The 18,396-nt window shown below is 44.6% G+C and overlaps 1 protein-coding gene across 1 annotated transcript in view; it reads left to right on the top strand.

Moving 5' to 3' along the window:
• The window catches only part of ece2a (endothelin converting enzyme 2a), a 64,299-nt gene that overhangs the window by 4,683 nt on the left and 41,220 nt on the right, over window positions 1–18,396 (top strand). The window contains exon 5 of the mRNA XM_079173515.1: window positions 464–628. Within this exon, the coding sequence (XP_079029641.1) occupies window positions 469–628 (160 nt within the window). The 5' untranslated portion in view covers window positions 464–468. The remainder of the gene's footprint in view (window positions 1–463; window positions 629–18,396) is intronic.

The following is an 18,396-nucleotide window of genomic DNA, read 5'->3' as shown; positions in this document are numbered from 1 at the left end:
GCAATACACTTTACTCTTAGAACGTCGCCTGTTAAGTGGTTGAGTGTGAGAGACTGAGACTGATTTGAACGTCTTCCAGCCTCTTTCCTCACACGACAAGAGGTCATTTCAAAAATGAAAATATTTGATGAATAAATTAATTAATCTCTGATTTCATGTGTTGTTTTTTTTCATCTTTAACCCTTTAAAGTATATTGTTTTTTACCTGACATTGACTTTTTTTTTTTTCACTCATAAGTCACTAAAACTTTACCTTCTCGCTGATGCGTTTTATATTATGTCAAAATATTTGAGCTCTGAATGTCTGAAAAAGGTTTGGCTGCAGAACTAGATCTTATTCTGAATACACATGTTCCTGGTTCAAAGCTATTCAAATATATTTACAGCCAAAACATAAGCACTTCACTGTCCTTTGTGAAATGGATAAACGCTTGATGTTTTTTGTTACATTTTCATGTCCCAGAGAATATGGACTACCTGCCGGATGACAACTCCAGATACAAAGACATTGACTATTGGGATGAAAGATACAAGACGGAGCAGTGTTTTGACTGGCTGGGCAGCTTCTCCAAATTCCAGCATCTTCTGGAAAAACACGTCCACAAAGAAGACTCCATTCTGATACTCGGTGAGTAGTTTAATCTTATTCTGATTGTACGAGACACAAAGCATCTCTCTGTCTGAACGTATTGTCACCATTGGGGGGGGGGGCTGGCTTTCTGGTAAAGTAGAGGTCCCCCAGTTCGACTCAAACCGAAGACTCTTGTTGCAAGTCAACCCTCTATGCCTGTCACCGTTTGTCACAAGTGTCAGATATGGTATCTGACACTCATCTCAAATGGTGACAGCATCGACAACCATGATGATGGTCATCATGGTTGTCAATGCTGTCATTAGCATCACACATACGTTTGGTAACTCCTCCTAGGCAGCTGTTTTTATAGAATTGTCCTTATAGATGCTGTGGTAGAAGTAGCCTTTTAGTAATTAATAGGTTTGACACCTGGACGAGTATTAACTGATAATGTTTAACACTGTTGCCAATATGATATCTGAGTATTGGTTCACACAATCCTCTGTTGGATATCTCTTATCTGTGACACGAAAACATGAGAAACCAAACTTTTTTTAAAATGTTGTCTAACACAAGCAGCCGTGCAAAGAACATAAAGAAGCTTAAATATAATACAGCCTGATCAGGCATTACACACCAACATTTGGTGCATGATGATGATTATTCTGTCTGTTTTATTTCTATTACAAAGTCATACAAAGCATACTTACTCTCTCTGTGAAGGACATAGAGGAATTGAGTTTTGACATCACTTTTGAGAGACAAAGAAAGTTGAATCCCCTGGGCTTTGGAGCGAAATCTCCAAATGTGTCCACAAGATGTCCCTGTTCCCTTAAAGATGTGGCCTTTTCTCTCGCATCCAGCACGATGCAGTACCTGGTTTTAAATGGCCCCGCTGCTCTGTGAAACATGCAACAACATGAACGCAGTGTTGTCGCTGCTGAACATGGAGTAGACCTGCACGTGAATTGGAGATGTGCAAAACATGAAGCAATTGGCTTGAGAGCCAAAAAGCTATTCGAGGCGTTCTCACTATTAGTACACTTTATCTGTTAATCATTGGCATGCCAAATTGCTATTCGCCTACTATTGCTGTTAAAGAGTGCACACAGCTGGTATGGACCTGTGTATTACAGAGGTTCTTAATTTGGTTGTTTTCTCTACTTAATCGTGATCAATACGAGCTTTACACTTCGATGTAGTCCCTTCTGATGGCAGGCAACGTGTTTCACATTAATAATGCGTTTTTTGTTGGTTTATCATGGGATGACTTCTACACAGATGTGTGTATGCTGAGATGCCAGCTTTGAAGTCTTTTGTTTGTAACTGTTATACCTCCACAGAAGCATAGAGGGCTACGGTGGTCTATCTTTTCCCGATGTGAGCCTTGTTTATGCATGCTCAGTGGCGTGTGTGTGTGTGTGTATGTGTGAGTGTGTGTGTCAGGGGGTTTGTTAAATTTGTGTCAGGGAGGGACAGGGGCTTCTGGTGTGTGTGTGTGTGTGTGTGTGTGTGTAAAGAGGAGTGGGACTGACAAGATTGTCAGACGTTCTTTGCTCGACAAAAAACCTCCCTGTGTTTCGCTGCTGTCTAATTCCTGCAAGACTACAGTGCCAGTACACAGGCTTATCATACCTGGAGATCTTTTTTAGATCTGGTTGATGATGATGATGATGATGGTGGTGGTGGTGGTGGTGGTCTGGAGCCCTGCCTGTTTAAAAACCTGTGTTGTGAAACACATTTCTAGGTGAGAACATTGACTGACTGACAGACACAAATAGTATGCAGCCTCACTTTTTCGATGTGCGTCATAGTAGGCACACCTACAGCAATGGGCTCAGGGACTCTGGAGTCTGATATATATATATATTTATATATAAATATATATATATCTTCTCTTGCCTCTCTCCTGCGTTGCGTTGCAGCAGCCAACACCAGGTCAGAGCACTTTCTGCACGCTGATTTAAACCCAAAGATGAGTCACTATATCGCTTGAGCGCTCTCGTCTTGAAGGGCAAATCTCTCTCTCTCTCTCTCTATCGCTCTCTTCTCGCCAAATCATGGAATCACACGTGTCTGTCACCAGACGTCTTCAACGGCTTTGCTGCACAGATAAGCAGCTCTATAGGGAAGCCTTCTGGAAAGATGTTTGAACCCTCGTGTGTTGTACAGAGCTCTTTAATAGCACTTGGATACCACAGCGCTTGGCCTCACACGTCGAGTCTGTAAATCCAGAGGGACGATTGTCTCGTATAAAACGGCACGATAAATTATCACCGCTATAGGGGGACCCGGGGCATAATTTGGCAGAGAAGGAGGGAAGACATACTGTAAAGGAAGACTTGTTTGTGTGTGTGTATGATGAGTGGATAAAGGGGGGGGGAGAGAGATGGAAGGTAGGTCAATAACTAATCAGGTTTGAGCCACTCCACTGTTTCAGATGGAGGTCATTTCCATTAAGATAATCTGTACATCACAGAGAGAAAGATACAAGCGAGGGAGCGGTGCGTAGATGAGGAGAGCTAGAGCACTTTGACAGTTTTATTGTCTCCCTCAGTTTATTCATGTCTTCAAAATATACTGTGTATATATATTTCATTCTTTGTCCTCTGTTTATCTGACAGGTTGATGACCGTTTTAATGTCTTCCACAGTTCCATACGTGCATATTTAGCTGACACTGTCTCAGCCTTACTCTACCGCGACATGTGGAGATACTGGCTTCACCGTCGCGCCGCTCTTGCTCCCCTTATTCTCAGTAACCCATGTCTGCCTGTCTGTGTTGTCCTTTCTTTGACGTGAGATCTAGACTATGACCACGTCCGAAAAGACCAAAACCAAGATTTGTTTGTGTATGCAGGGCCTGCTATAGTGTATTCCTGCTTGTTCAAAAACACTGCCACGCAGTTGCACGTGGTAATATGTTGGTAAACCAATCCCACATACGTCATACTTCTGCTTACTAAATGTTCTAGTGCATCAAAGCTGCAGCAAAATATAGTCCTCAATAAATAAACTATTTATTTACTGTTTGAGGTATGTTTCCTTTTTAAAATATACTTGCTAACAGTGCTTTTTTACTAGATACAGTATTGATCTTCTAGTCCTTCGTGATTAAAAAGGTGGTAAAACCATCTAAAATAGCATATCCTGTTTAGAAGCTCCACTGCCCCCTCAGACACCCACTTTAACCACAAAGACATTAGATCAGTGTTGTTTCTGCTTCAAAAAGATGGAGAAAGTTGCTTATTTAGAGCGCTGTATCGTACCTTAGAATAATGATACAGAGAATCAGACCTAAAATGCTCTTGCATTGGAAATATACATATTGATGTCTTATCAAAAGGTCTACATGTATGAAACGGGACTCCAACATTGATATTAATGTAATGTTCTCATGAAAGCACTGTGTGTGTGTGTGTGTGTCTCTCATACGGCCTCGTAATGTGACATAACAGTGTTTATTACTGGGCCTTGGGTGGTGTGTGTCACAGCATTGCGTCAAGCAGTTCCCGAACCTCCACCTGACCCGTGTGTCTTCTAGCAACATTACCGAGCATTCGCGATGATCAGCTCACGCACGGTCCAGTTCCCGCCTGCCGCGCAGCCACTGCTCTTTCCTTTATGGCTTGCCCCTGGCTGCTGCCAGTGATGTAATGACACCCGCGTCTGCCAGTGGTCAGCGCTCATGCCTCGTTCTCCAAGGAGAGGGGTGATGATGTAATGGCTCTGTTCTCCAGCAGCGAATGGGGCCTGAGATGTGTGCGAGTTGTTACCCTGGGAGTGTCTTGTCTGCCTACCATGTTCTCTACATGTTCAAATCAGGGCATCCGGTCCAGAGGGCATGACGCAGAGTCTCCAGTCAGACCAAGAACACCTTCCTTTCATGACCACAGGGCTACTCAACACAAGTGTGTTTCAGCATCACAATATATTTGTCTGAAGTGCATATAGAATAGGTTATTCAGGGGAATAACTACTCAAGGTTTCTCAGAACAAGACGCATGCGGACACACACACACTACTCTGTATTTTTATATTTGTACAACTGATGGCCTCATCTGTAGGTTGTTATGGGATGGCTGCTTATGTTAGACTTACAGGCTGTGTATTTATGGCTGTTTAAAAGCTGCACATTAGAGCTTCAACATTTGCTGGTTCTGGCCTCTCAGATGTGAAGATGCTGCTTCTTCTTGCCCTTTACGATATGAAGCTGAAGATCTTTGACTGCCAAAAGCTCATTCCTGACCAAAATAAATGTTAGTTAACACAAAATTATACAGTGCCTTCTCTTACTAGCTTTTTTCTTTCTGGAGCTTTCAGCTGCATCTCACGGTCCACTTCGGCAGATGATGTATGAGCAAAATTTTGCGTCACTTCTTGACACAAACGAGCTATCTGAGGACGATATTTTGGGCATTTTGTAATGTCCCTATTTTCTAACATTTAATACAAACGATCAATCAAGAGTATAACTAATTGATAAGCCACATTGCACATGTAATAGACTTGCAGGGTATGTTTTATCTTCTCTAAACTGTCCTGCGTTGCTGCCTCTATTTAGCTCACCCACTGACATCATTGTCCCGTCACTTTGTGGGTCCCTTCGGCTCCTGAGGGTGATGTAAGCGGTGTTTATTGGCAATGGAGTAGTGGAAGACCACGAGTGTGACCGTTCAGTCAGCTGTCGTGTAACTATGTATGGCCGAGCGCCTCGACTACAATGACATTATGCCTTTCGATAAAGAGCATTACCACATGCTAACAACGATGTAAAGTCTCCCCTCAGTCACCCCCTCTGCCTCTAGCACGCCACACGTTGCTCATTCATTCCTGACACCCGGCCCCTTCTCTTCCAGCCCCATCTCGCTCTTCTGTCACCTCCATCACTCCCTCTCTTCCTCCATTTCATCCTCGCTGAAGGCGACCATTGCCTCACTTGTGCCTCCCCTTTGCCTACTTGTCAGTATTTGGTATCAAAGACGTCCACCTGTGTATCCAGAGTCAGTCCGGCTATATATATATATATATATAGCTGGAGCGAAGGTGTTTACAGCAGTGTTGAGATCTGTGGGAGCTGCGCTTTTCATAGAGAGTCCAACTAACTGTTGGTGGGCTATTATGTTGAGCTACAGCTCATTGAGGAATTGGCATGCCAGTAGAGACTTGCACGTTTCTTGAGTATCTATCAGCTCCAACATTCAATGTGTTTAATATGTCATACCAATAATTCATATTGTAGATTTAGGCGGCTATGCTGCTTTCATTTTACTTCAGTGTTAACAGGGAGATCTTAGACGACAGTCCTCTCACGTCTCCTTCTTTCCGCCGAGTTAGAAATGCACACACATGCCCGCGCACACACAGACGCACACACTGACTCAAAATGCTGATGGGATGGAAAGTCACTGGCAACACAGAGCGCGGCGGGATAGTGAGAGAGACTTGAAGTCAGGAGTTATGTCTTTGCAGCTGTCAGAAGACCCGGCTGACATCAGATATGCAGTTGAAGTTCATCCCTCATTTATAGAGTTGAGTTTCTTCTTTTTTCCAGGTGACCTTTTCCTCCTTATTGATTTCCCTCCTGCATCCACTTTTTATTTTCTTTCCCTCACCCCTGCCCTCCCTCTTCTCCTTACTCCTCCATCCATTTTCCATTTATCCTCCACTCTTATTTTCTCCTATCGTCTCTCATGTCTCTCACTGGCAGGCACATGCATGCACACGCCTCCTCCTCGCACTTGGAATAACAACAGCAGCGAGGCCGCGAGGAACGGGCAGCTTTCAGAGGAATAATAGAACCAGGAGACGGGCCTCGGCCGTTTCCACGCTTGCCCTTCCTTTTATTGATTGCAGCCCTTCCTTCCTGTGGCGGCTGGAGGCGGTGCCCACGTCGGATCAGATAGACTCGTATCAGCTCCGTCCTCCCCTGTCACTGCCCCCAGTTTCAGTTGGCAGTTGCCATCCAGCTTATACACGGCATGGCGTTCAAGGAATATATTGCTTTTATGTGTTTAACAGTGGCCTAATTCTGAGGTGGTTGTATGGTCTCCGAGGCCCAGGCAGTCGCTGATAAGCTAATATGTTAATCAGGCTCATGTCGTGGTCTTGCATCGATGGTACGGAAGGATTTGCATGTCTTGTTGGGTGAATTAATAATGAGCAGTTGGTCAGGAACAAGGTAATGCAGAGATAAATGGAGCTGCTCGCATACAAAGGCAGTAGAGGTTGTTTAGTCTGCAGTGTCCTCTGGCCCCAACCAGCAGGAAAGACACACACACACACACACACACACACACACACACACACACACACACACACACACACACACACACACACACATATATGCTGTCCATGGACACAAAATTCTCTGCATTGCCACCCTGTCTGTTTTTCCCTCGAGGTGCTGAAACATCTGCAGCAGAGCAGATACAAAACTGCAGCAGAGGAGGTGTGTGACGTGTGTGTGTGTGTGTGTGTGTGTGTGTGTGTGTGTGTGTGTGTGTGTGTGTGTGTGTGTGTGTGTGTGTGTGTGTGTGAATGGAGGGTGGGTTGATGAATGAATGACAGAAAGAGGAACAGAGGAGGTGGAGGAGGGTGTAGTTTGAAGCGGAGGGATTCTTACCCCATCCTCTCTCTCTCTCTCTCTCCTCCCTACCCTCCCCTCCTCTCAGCTTCCGGATTGGCTGTTTTCAGTTTTCAGGGAGCCCTCACCATGCAGCAGTCAGTAAGTCAGTAAGGGCAACCCTCCCTCTATCCCGCTCTCTCCTCCTCTCCTCTCCTCTCCTCTCCCCTTCCCACCTCCCTACTTTTTGCCGCTGTAAGGAGTGGTGCTGTTTATGAATGAGCCTCAGAGCCGCAGAATGTGAATGAAAAATAAGAGAGGGAGTGAGCAGATAGGGGTGCAGGCTGAATGAAATGCAGCAAAGCGGGGAAGAAAAATGGAGGAAAGATGCTGAATGAAAATCACAAGGGTGGGAGGGAGTGTAGGAGGGGAGCGGGGGAGATGGTGTGGTGGGTGATATTAGGAAAATGGGAGTCCTTTTCAAGCCATTATCCTATGTGTGTGTGTGTGTGTCTGTGTGTGTGTGTGTGTGTGTGTGTGTATGGTAATGTCTTCTCTAACTGGTATGCAGATCAGGTAGGATGCTTGGACCGGTGGCTGCTTTGTCTATGAGCCAATGGGAACCTCCACTACCTAACAAGCATACACACACACACACACACACACACACACACACACACACACACACACACACGCACACACACGCACACTTGCACACTTGCATACACACATATGAACAGCTTTCTCTGCAAGCTGGTGCACCGTGCTTTGAATAATAACGGGGTTACCCGGGCAACCAGGCTAGGATGATCGATGGGCCTGGCCCTGATAAACAGAGCACAGAGGGTGCTGTGTGTGTGTGTGTGTGTGTGTGTGTGTGTGTGTCACACAGAGTTTCTGATGTCGCAGTGGGAGTTTCTTTGTTCTGGGACAATTATAAGATATGTTATTATCAATTCTCCTTCGACCTTAGATGGGATGTGTGTGTGTGTGTGTGTGTGTGTGTGTGTGTGTGTGTGTGTGTGTTTGGGTACGTAGACTGCACACAGGGACACAGGCTGTGTGTATTCGTTAGCGGCAGTAGAGGCTGCGGTTTGCGTGTGGACGTGGAGGTTTATTTATTTATTTTTCAGTGACCGACTCTGTTCTCAGTAACACTGAACGCCCTTGGTGAGAGGGCTTGTGCAGGCGGACTGTATGGGTGACCACACACACTCTGCTGACACTTACGGTAATAGTGTGGCCTTTGGAAGGGGAGAGGCCTTTTACTCCCCCAATCCCCCACTGAGTGCAAATTATATAGCTAGCCAATGAGTTGGACTGGCTACTTGATTTGATTAAATGTGTGCTGCATGCAATTACGTTTTGTGCTGTTGTTGTGAGGGTAAGCTCGCGTGTTGGAAACAATAAAATTGGGTTTTTGGTGAGCGTAGAGAACAGAGATGTGAAAACTAAGAGGGTATTGAAACGGTTTTGTTTTTACGTGCACAGGGGTTTGAGACATGCATATCTCGCAAATCTGCTTCCACCCTCACAATACTACGGTGCTGAGTGGAATTCAGAATGTGGTCCATGCAGCATTGAAGCATCACATTTCAAAACAGCAACATCTCTCCCGAAAACAATGTCCCCAATAAGCGGGAATATCCACCAAACCCATCCTCACAGGGACCTTTTTAAGCGGTGGACGGTAATTCCGGCAAAATCTGTTTACTTCACGGTATTTGAATTGTCCATAGTAATGAAGATACTATAAATGGAAAGATAGTTTGCTGTTGAGTTTTTAAAATGTAATTTTCAATACTGAGGGCAACAAAATTCCAGTTACCTCCTTTGTATTGGTTTTGGAGGTCGTCATGGTACGTACCACGAGAGGTGAGTTAAAAGATATGTTTTCCTTATGTTGGAATTTGTGGAACTGAACCTTTTTTGTAATTGGTTACAGTTTGACATCCTTTCTGCCCAATCAGAGTCCACATACAATGGTTGCATTTTAATTGCAGCCCAGCTAGCGTGCCTGCAGATGTCTTTGTTAAAGTGTCAGAGGCTGTTGCTCTGGAAGGTGTGCGTGTGTGTGTGCGTGTGTGTGTGTGTGTGTGTGTGTGTGTGTGTGTGTGTGTCCTGAAAGGAGCAATCCACCCTCTCACATCAGCAGCTACATATAATACACTTCTAAAACTGGCCCATTAAATTGCATCTGTACAGTATTTGTGAATGCAGTATCTCAATTAAAGCGTTCATGAAACTGTAAGGGAGCAGTCTCTTAGAAACCCAAGGGTTTTATGTTACAAGCACAATGTTCTAACAGAACTGTGTTGTGCCTGTCTGTTGAGGCTGGGGAGTATATTGGTGATTGGCATTCAAACTGCCTCCCCCGTCTGCACTGCTCACTGCTGCATCACATTACCCTTGCTGACTCCCTCCCCTCTCTCTCACCTCTCCTCTTCCCTTCCTCCCTGTCCCCTCGTTGCGCCCCCCCCCCCCCCCCCCCCCCCCCGCAGAGAGGAGGAGGAGGAGGGGGAGGGGGAGGAAGGAAGAGTGGCTGCCGAGAGGTGCATCTGCAGCCAAAGTCGCCTCTCAAGAGCTGAAGTGTCGTCCTGGAGCTCGCTGTGCATTTCTCACAAAGACATTATGTCGACCTCAAAAGAAAGGTCATGTGAGTGTATTCAGAGGCGCCCTGCTCTTCTGTCATGATGAAAGAGACGAGCTTCCCTTGCTGTGACAGTCGCGGCACAAAAAGTCACTTCCTTGTGACCTTGTACACTTCCATCTGTGATTACAGCGACAGGCTCTGTCCCACAAAATCCACATACGAGACATTAAGACAGCGGCTAGTACCCTGCTTAAAGACAGATGAAGCTTTGCGATAATGAGTGTGCTCATATAGGGCTTGACGGATGACAAAATGAGCGGTGCTTGTCAAATGGACATTGGAGCACATATGGTCCCGCCATTAAGAGTGACGTAGCATTAAATGCTTCTGCAGTGTCTGAATGGACTCTGACGCCACGTTCGGAAAATGTCGAGGATGCACTTGGATCTAATTGCTCAGCCATATTCAAATATGGTCATGGAAGCATGCGCGCGCGGCACGACAGAGCTCCACAGCTGAATATCTAACAACTCAGACAAGGCTTTGAAGTGTGTACTCCAGGCGGGGCACCTAACAGCCTCTGCAGTGTCAGCATCGCTTCCTATGGTGCAGTTAGCTGGACACACACACACACACACACACACACACACACACACACACACACACACACACACACACACACACACACACACACGCATTATTATTTCACTGTTTGCTAAAAGGTTGTAACACTCTACAGACACAGCAGCGTTACCGCCAGGTTTTCGGTGCCTGTTTGTGAAAGGGAAAATAATTTCAGAGCGCTTGACATGGGTGCTCGTCAGGGAGACAGCTAGGCGCTGCGTTCTGAGTCTCAATGGCGTCATTACCCGATCGGCACATGGCTCTGAGCAGGGAAAGCCCTGTCAACGACCTGATAGCAGCAGTGGGTGTGCGTCATTGATGTACCAATGCATGTCAACCTCTGCAGTGACGCACTGTTGCTGCCACCTTGCTGGGGTAATGTAGAGCTATACACACTTTGGTCACTTTGGAGTAGGTGCGTTGCCGTGTACATATTGCCGCCTGTGAGCCAATCTTCGTTAGAGTAAGGATCTACAGCAGCAAGTCTCTGAATTGACAGTATGTTCATTTGAATGGCATTCACAGCATTTTTACACCACATAGCGAAGCCGAGGATGTCGTTAATGACATATTTATAGTTCATTGCATATTCCAACCCCCTCACAATTAGTACTGTATTTACACCTGAACCTTGAATTGCAGTATCTTCCACACATGTCTCCAAATCCCCTCGTCATCCTGCAGCTAAGTCGTTAAATACACCTTTGTGCGACACTGTCCCCAGCACTCTTACATAATACTGCTTGTAATGCTGCAGGCTAACAAGCTCGCACCTCCACCTCTGCTTCTTCATGTCCCCCCCCCCAAGTCTGTGTACGTGGATCTGTCTGCCCGTTTGTCACTCTACCTCCTGGACTGTGTGAAGTACACAGCCATCCATCAACGTAGCTACGCTAACTACTAACGTTTTGGCCCTTCTCTCGTTGTGCCTTCTAAGCTGACAGATTTACTCCCTGAGCCACTGTTTGTCTGTTGCTAATTCTCTGTCTGCTTCTTCACTCTGTGTGTGTGTGTGTGTGTGTGTGGACACAACTCAGTGCCGGTCTTCAATCTTTGCTTTATTTTCTGGCTGCTTGTACATCTTTTCTCTCTATCTCTCACTTCTTATATGGCACACATAACAAGAGTTAGTTCGGCTCGGTCGTGATATTCTTATGTAACTCTCCATTTGCCTTTGCGCTCTCCCCTGTCTCTCTCTCACACACACACACACACACACACACACACACACACACACACACACACACACACACACACACACACACACACACACACACACAAATATTCTGTAATCTCTGTGTGTCTAGGAGAGCTTGTCTTGTCAGATATTCTGATGCACGGTTTAAGGTTCCTATTTCTCTGTTCTGTTGGTGTGAATTGGCAGCTGAGATTTTCTGGCGATGTCTTCGTTGGCTTCACAGCTCTGCGTGTTGTGTTTTGTGGTCTCTCTCAGGTGGTTGGAAAAAAAACCAAAAAACCGGTGGTGTTGCTGTGCAGTGCAGCAACAGTTTCTCACCATCAGTGGCAGGGTTGTCATCGTGTTCCTGATTTTGTTGATCCTCTGAGGCTTTCCTCACTGTGTTACTCTTCTGTTTTATTAGTTTTTCGTTTCTGCCGCCTCTGCCCGCGCCACACTTCATCACACCGTGTGACACGGTGTTGTAATTTGTTGATGGAACTCAGGGTGGTTAGACCACTTCGAACAGATGTCCCTGCTGATTGAGATATGGCAGGATGACTTTATGGTGGCAATCATATGATTGCCTGGCTGCATGATAACTCATATCAAAATGTAAATACAGCAGAGAGTCATCTGAACATTCATCCTATGAATCACCATAGTGATGTGAAGAGTGCCCGGGAAACGCGAGGCCTGCTGAATCAAACGCATCCGAGCTTTGATCAAATTCTGTGTGACGAGGCCATGTTGTGTGCAGTAGTGTGTATTCCGTCGGTGATGACGCAGGCCTGGCAGCGTCTAATGGGTGGACATAATCTAATGAACATATTCAGTTTCACAAACAAGTGTCCGACATAACAAAGGTCAAACGGACATCGTGCTCCAGGCCTGGTTGTGGTTACATCAGCAGGTTTTTGTTTTCTGAAACCTGACTGATGATGAAGATGATGATGATAGTGTCCTGTTGCATTTTCCACTGTCAGTTTATCACCAAGTTTATGCTGCTTCAGCTGCTTGGCATTTTTATTGGTGTCCCGCTGTGATCTTTAATGATGAAAATGTCTCCTGCAGTTGTTAAAAAAGAGGTTGGACCCAGAACTTATTGGTCAGCATACACAAAAAACTTGAGATCAAGGGTAAGTAGCGTTTAGTGCAAATGATGAATCTTTTTTTTTACCTAATATAAATGAATACATTTCCTTCAGAGTGACCCAGTTAATGATTTCCCATTAGTCATTATGTAAAGATTGAGCTCTTATTATTAGCTGAATGGAAGGCTCCATGTAAATGCAGCCATGCACTGACCTGTGACCCACACCATGCTGGATAAGAATGCATGAACAAGTAGTGATTAAACTAATATAGATCCCTCTCTTCAGGACAATTGCTCTCCGCATTGTCTGTATGTATTACTGTGGGTATTGGTGCTTGGATGAACTGACCAGAAAGCAAATGAGGGTGTTCAGTGAGACAAGTTAAGGAGTACAGCGAGGGCGAGTCGAGGTGCTGTGTGTGTGTGTGTGTGTGTGTGTGTGTGTGTGTGTGTGTGTGTGTGTGTGTGTGTGTGTGTGTGTGTGTGTGTGTGTGTGTGTGTGTGTGTGTGTGTGTGTGTGTGTGTGTGAGAGCGAGATTGAATTGATTAATGGTGGAAACTGACCCTGGCTCGCTGAAAGCCACCTGTCCCCTCAGTTCCATCACTGCACATCACTGGCTTCGACTGGCCTGGACCTCCCCTGCGCTCCGTGCTGCTGGGCGTGCAGGGTGCCGTTACCGTGCCATTATTTTTAAGAACAAAACCAACAACGTGATATTGACGTATTTGTTTTAGAATATCACAATATTTGAACTAGACAATATCAGCCATTGCTAATTCCTATTTGGTAAGTTTATTTATCTCTCAGTTCATTTTCCAGGAAAGGTTCTATACCATAATATGCTAATTGCGAGATTAGAATTTCAATAAATAGTCCACAGAAATAAAGCTGCAACATTGTAAACTCACCAGTTCCAGCCTTTTTCATGCAACTATTTGCTGGTTGTCTTCTTCCTTTTTGTTTAATTTTGGAATGCTACATCAGAATGTCCTGGTTATTTCAGAGTGAGGCCTTGAGGTGGTCTGCTATTAGCCTGTTTTAACATTATTTTGTAACAATGCACCATTTTCTCTAAAATCTCATTTGAAATTAGACAAATTGTCTCATGAATGTGATTTGAAGTGAGATCATTAATGAGATCCACCTCTTCCCAAGTTCCTAGACACTCGGGAGCCCACTCCCAAGGCTCTAGGACCTTCCAATCATCTAAACCTAACCCTTATCTTGTGACCTTAAAGTAGACAAATTGTCTCATGAATGAGATTTTGAAGGGCTTTAAGACACAACAAGCTGTTTTAAATATGTCAATTTATGTTTTGGGAAGTTATGACTTGATGAGTTATTCACTAATCAAGTGGTTAAAGGGAACAAGGATGAGGACAGTCATTAGTTGCACTCCATGATAAAGATTCATCATGACTCTCCTCACCTCTCTAATTGTATGTCAGAGAGAGAGAGACGGACGACGCATAAACAAAAGTTAGTAACTAGAGCTATTGACATTTCCCTTTTTAGAGTGGAACATAATAATCGAAGGGGTCACGAAATGTTGCCAACAGGCTCCACTGCTTGTCACGTCAAATAACATTGAACCTCCTCTTTTATGTGCCATTTATTTATTTTGATTTGTCTCTCAAAAGTATTAACTGCGAACACGGAAGCAAGAAGAAGCGGCCGTGCTCGCTACTGTCCGTCTCTTAAAGCTACATGGTTCACTCCGGCAGGACAATACTAAAGGACAGTGACGCAGGGGTTGAGTGAAAAGGTATTTTGAGTAGAAGTCTCACGTTTGGATGGAGGATTATCTCGTCCAGTGGTGCTAGGATTAGCGAGCGCCATTAGAGCATGACAAACAACTGTGTGTTCGCGTGGCCTATATTAGCCTGTACAGGGGATCGGAGAGCAGATGGTCTGCCGTGGTTTGTAATGCTGTGTACGCTTAGCCTGAGAACAAGGGGCCTCGCATACCTCATGCCCACACACACACACACACACACATACACACACACACACACACACACACACACACACACACACACACACACACACACACACACACACACGAAAGAAAGAGAACGAAAGGAAGAGCGTGAGACAGTTTTTTTTCTTTTTTTTCTTTAATGCAACGCAGTATTGGAAAACAATCCCTCCCATCCCTACAGTATTAAGTCATGTTGGAGTTTGTGAGAGGACTGAGAACAAACCCAAACCACCATTGCAGAGTCAGGTCTTCTGCCTGTTGCCATGGCTACCTACTCCCCAAGACAATATGTAATTAAAAACGCATCGTAATGCATTAATTTTACTGTTGGTCTGTAATAATAATAAGAAGGAGGTGGTGGTGTTGTTTCTGTGTGTGAGCTTAATGAGTGGGAGAGCCTTCATGGACTCGGGCTGTGTCATATGCTGTGTGCTGTGTGTCATATGCTGCGTTGTGTTGAGACCACTGGGAGATGAAGGACTTTAGAAAAAGCATTGACTGTTCACTAAGCCCTGCGAGCCTTAGTTACTGTTGATGCTACTGTCAAACTTTTTTCCTTTTGGCATGACACTCATGCAATTTACAAAGATACGAGTGGCAGTTTAACCACTCAAAATGAGTGGTAATATTTGAGAAGATACGTTTTTTTAAATTTCAGACAGAGGTCGACAAAAGCAGACTTCTAGCCGGCGACCTACATTTTGCAGGCTGAAATGACAACAGCTGCTGGCGGGTTTTATCCTAGCTATAGCTAGCTAATTAATATAGCGTTAGCTTTATGAGTTGCTTGAAAACTCTTGTGTCCATCTGCCGCTTTAATGTTTCCAGCTGACTCATTTTAAATGAGAATCTTGTAGAGGAGGTCCTAAATATGCCAAAGCTACATACATGCTATCATGCTAAAATACGGAAGGCTAAAGCCGCATGTCCCAAGGCTATACGTATCCATTCCCACCAGTTAATAATCCTTGTAGAAGACATAGCACTAAGAAAGAAACTGCATCATGCTCGTATTGCAGCGTAAAGCCAGTTAGTAATTTATAAAGAGGACATTTTAATATCATACCGTTATTTAATACGGACATAACCAGATTTGACTGCTTAACTTACGTACTTGTTCGACATTTTCAAACAATTTGTTTCACTTTTAAAGTTACAGGAAATGAAGCTTTTAAATTGAGGACGAACTGATGTGTTTAGCAAAACATAACGCTTAGGTTTCATTGGCTTGCGTTGCTGCAGTGTAAAGTTCCCCAAATCCAATAAAGAGCCCGACAGAGATGCCAACGTTACCCTGAACTCTGTGTATTGGTGGACAGTCGATGTACCTGTTACCGGGTTCATGAAAAGGAGTAAGAAGAAAGACGGGAAGGAAGGACGAAAAGAGTGAGAGAAAAGAGAGAGTTGAGCTGCAGATTTTCACAAATCCTACTACTGGGAGTCTTTCCAGACCCGGTGTTCCCATGCAGATTAAATCCACATTCAGAATCCACATATTTAAACTATGTCGCCCACCACACACACACACCCAAAGCAGGATGAGACTGCTGCGTTTGAGACGCATGGTGTCTCCTCTCTTTCAGTTGGCTGTGCTTTCCACCCTTGCTGTGCATATATGCTTGGATTATAAATGTGGTCCATGTCACAGTACGCTGCTTTTTTTATTTATTTTTTTCAAGGGGGCTCCTCACGACTCATGGTAACTGCTCTCACGTCCTGTCTCTTTGTTCCTCATGATGCTCCGTGTTCTGGTGTGTTTTCTATCCCCGTCTATGTATCTGTCTTTCCGTCTCTACCTTTTGCACACAGTCCTTTTGCTTTTCATCGCTGGCCACCTTTTCTCCTCTGGAGTCTGTAGCCCACGTTGCATAATCTACATTAGAGAGAGGTGGAGGGAGGAAGAGGGGCTGGAGGAGGGGAAGAAGACGCTCTGCCTGAGAACCCTGATGTCTGAGCAAATGATGCTTGACACGGCAGTCTGGGTCTTTATTACGACAAAATGATGTTTTTGTGTTATTAAATATTTTTAGCTTACTTTTGTTTCATTTTCTTTCACATGTGTTCAAATGACTCCCCCCCCCCCCCCCCCTCATAGGGCTTGTTTTTGTAAGCATGTACCCTCTGCAGCCGGTCTAGCTCATTTTCATCTTCAGGAGCTGACATCTGGTCTGCCCGTCCTCTCCTCCTCCTTTTTCCTCCTCCCTCGCTCATCCCCTCGCTCATCTCATCTCTATCATGATTACACTTTGCCTCGCTGACCTGCGATGATGTAACTAGTTTTTGGCAGCAGACTTAACCCCACGCCAAGCATTATATCCTCCCATCTTTCTGAGAACCACCCCCCTCTCGGCCTCTGCCTCACGCTCTTCCCATTTTTATACGGTCTTAATCTTGTTCATAATGCATTTCCCTGCAATAGCTCAATGAGGGTGATGGGTGGGGTGAATGAGATTGCTGAGGAGAGACCATTTGGGAATGTCAGATGATTTGATGCTCCAGTTGTAAGGACAAAAAAAAGATTTGGAAGACGTTCTGTAGCACATGGATGTTTCTTCTCTTAAGTAATGAGTAAAAGGATGACGGTTAATGGCATTTGGCAGCCTCCAGCTTTGGCCACTTTGAGATTGTCTTGTCTCCAGGCGTCATCTTCGAAGTTATATTTAGGAGCATTTCTCGGTCTGCTGGCTGCATTCGCTCACTATTTCAAATTGCGCTGCGGTGATTGTTAATCCCTGTGAGAGAAGCAACCGACCAATCAGGGCTCAGTAAGCGGGATTAATAATGGGGACATCATTTTCTTCGATCCTAGATCGCTAACTAGCTGCATTCATAAATGACAGAAAAACAAAGACTAGCGTGGATGAGATCAACACAGCTGTACAGTTTTTGACTAAATATCGGCTCTTAAATCACCATTATTCTGTGATCAATGTGACAAATCTTAACTGCTCCTGATAACTGCTCACGCAGCTGCTGTCGCGACTGCAAATTGGCGGGGGCCGACGGATCACTTGCTATCTACTGGAGAAACTATAGCGAAACTATGAGGCTACAATGTATGTCAACTACTCTTCAAGTGTTTCAGTTCTTTGTTTTCTTAAATGTGTTTCATTGGCTGTCCTATAATAAAGTGATACAGTAAATATATCTACAATAATGACTTTCTCAAAACCCTCTTGTGTCTAAATATCCTCTGAAGTGTGAGCAGTTGTCCACCAAATAGATTATCATTTTTGTGTATTTTGAGTTTTGTTTTTATCACCCAGGCAAGTCCAGTGCTATTGACGGACCGTGAAGAACATCGATTGGTAGATGAAGTCGCATCAGAGACGGTATACATATTCTCTGTCATTGATGTAGAAGTGGCAAATCACAACAGCAGCATGACATCATTGTCTGATCACACATTTGGATCTGGTTTTCATTAACTGCTGGACTGCTTGTCTGTGGCATGTCATAATCTTTGCACTCCTATTCATGCCGAGGGAAAATTGTATGTCATTTCAGCTGTTCATCTATTAATACCGACTTTAATCTGCTTCTAGTATTATTTGTGTGTGTTTGTGTGTTTTCTTATGCACATGTAAGTGTGTTTGTTGAGGGCAGGGTGGGTCAGGAGGGGAAGGGCTTCTGCTATGCCTTGTTTTGAAGAGGACTGGTTTTCATAAATTAAAGCTGTTTAATCTACAGAGAAATCCTACTTGAATTTTGTGTGTGTGTCCCAAATTTTTGGGAAAACGAAAAAGGGGATTTCAGAGAGAAGCGGACAGAAGGGTCCACAATATG

The sequence above is a fragment of the Pholis gunnellus genome (assembly GCF_910591455.1).
Source record: "Pholis gunnellus genome assembly, chromosome: 14".
Classification (NCBI taxonomy): Eukaryota; Metazoa; Chordata; class Actinopteri; order Perciformes; family Pholidae; genus Pholis; species Pholis gunnellus.
The sequence above is the reverse complement of the archived record's forward strand: the minus strand, read 5'-3'. Positions and strand labels throughout refer to the sequence as shown.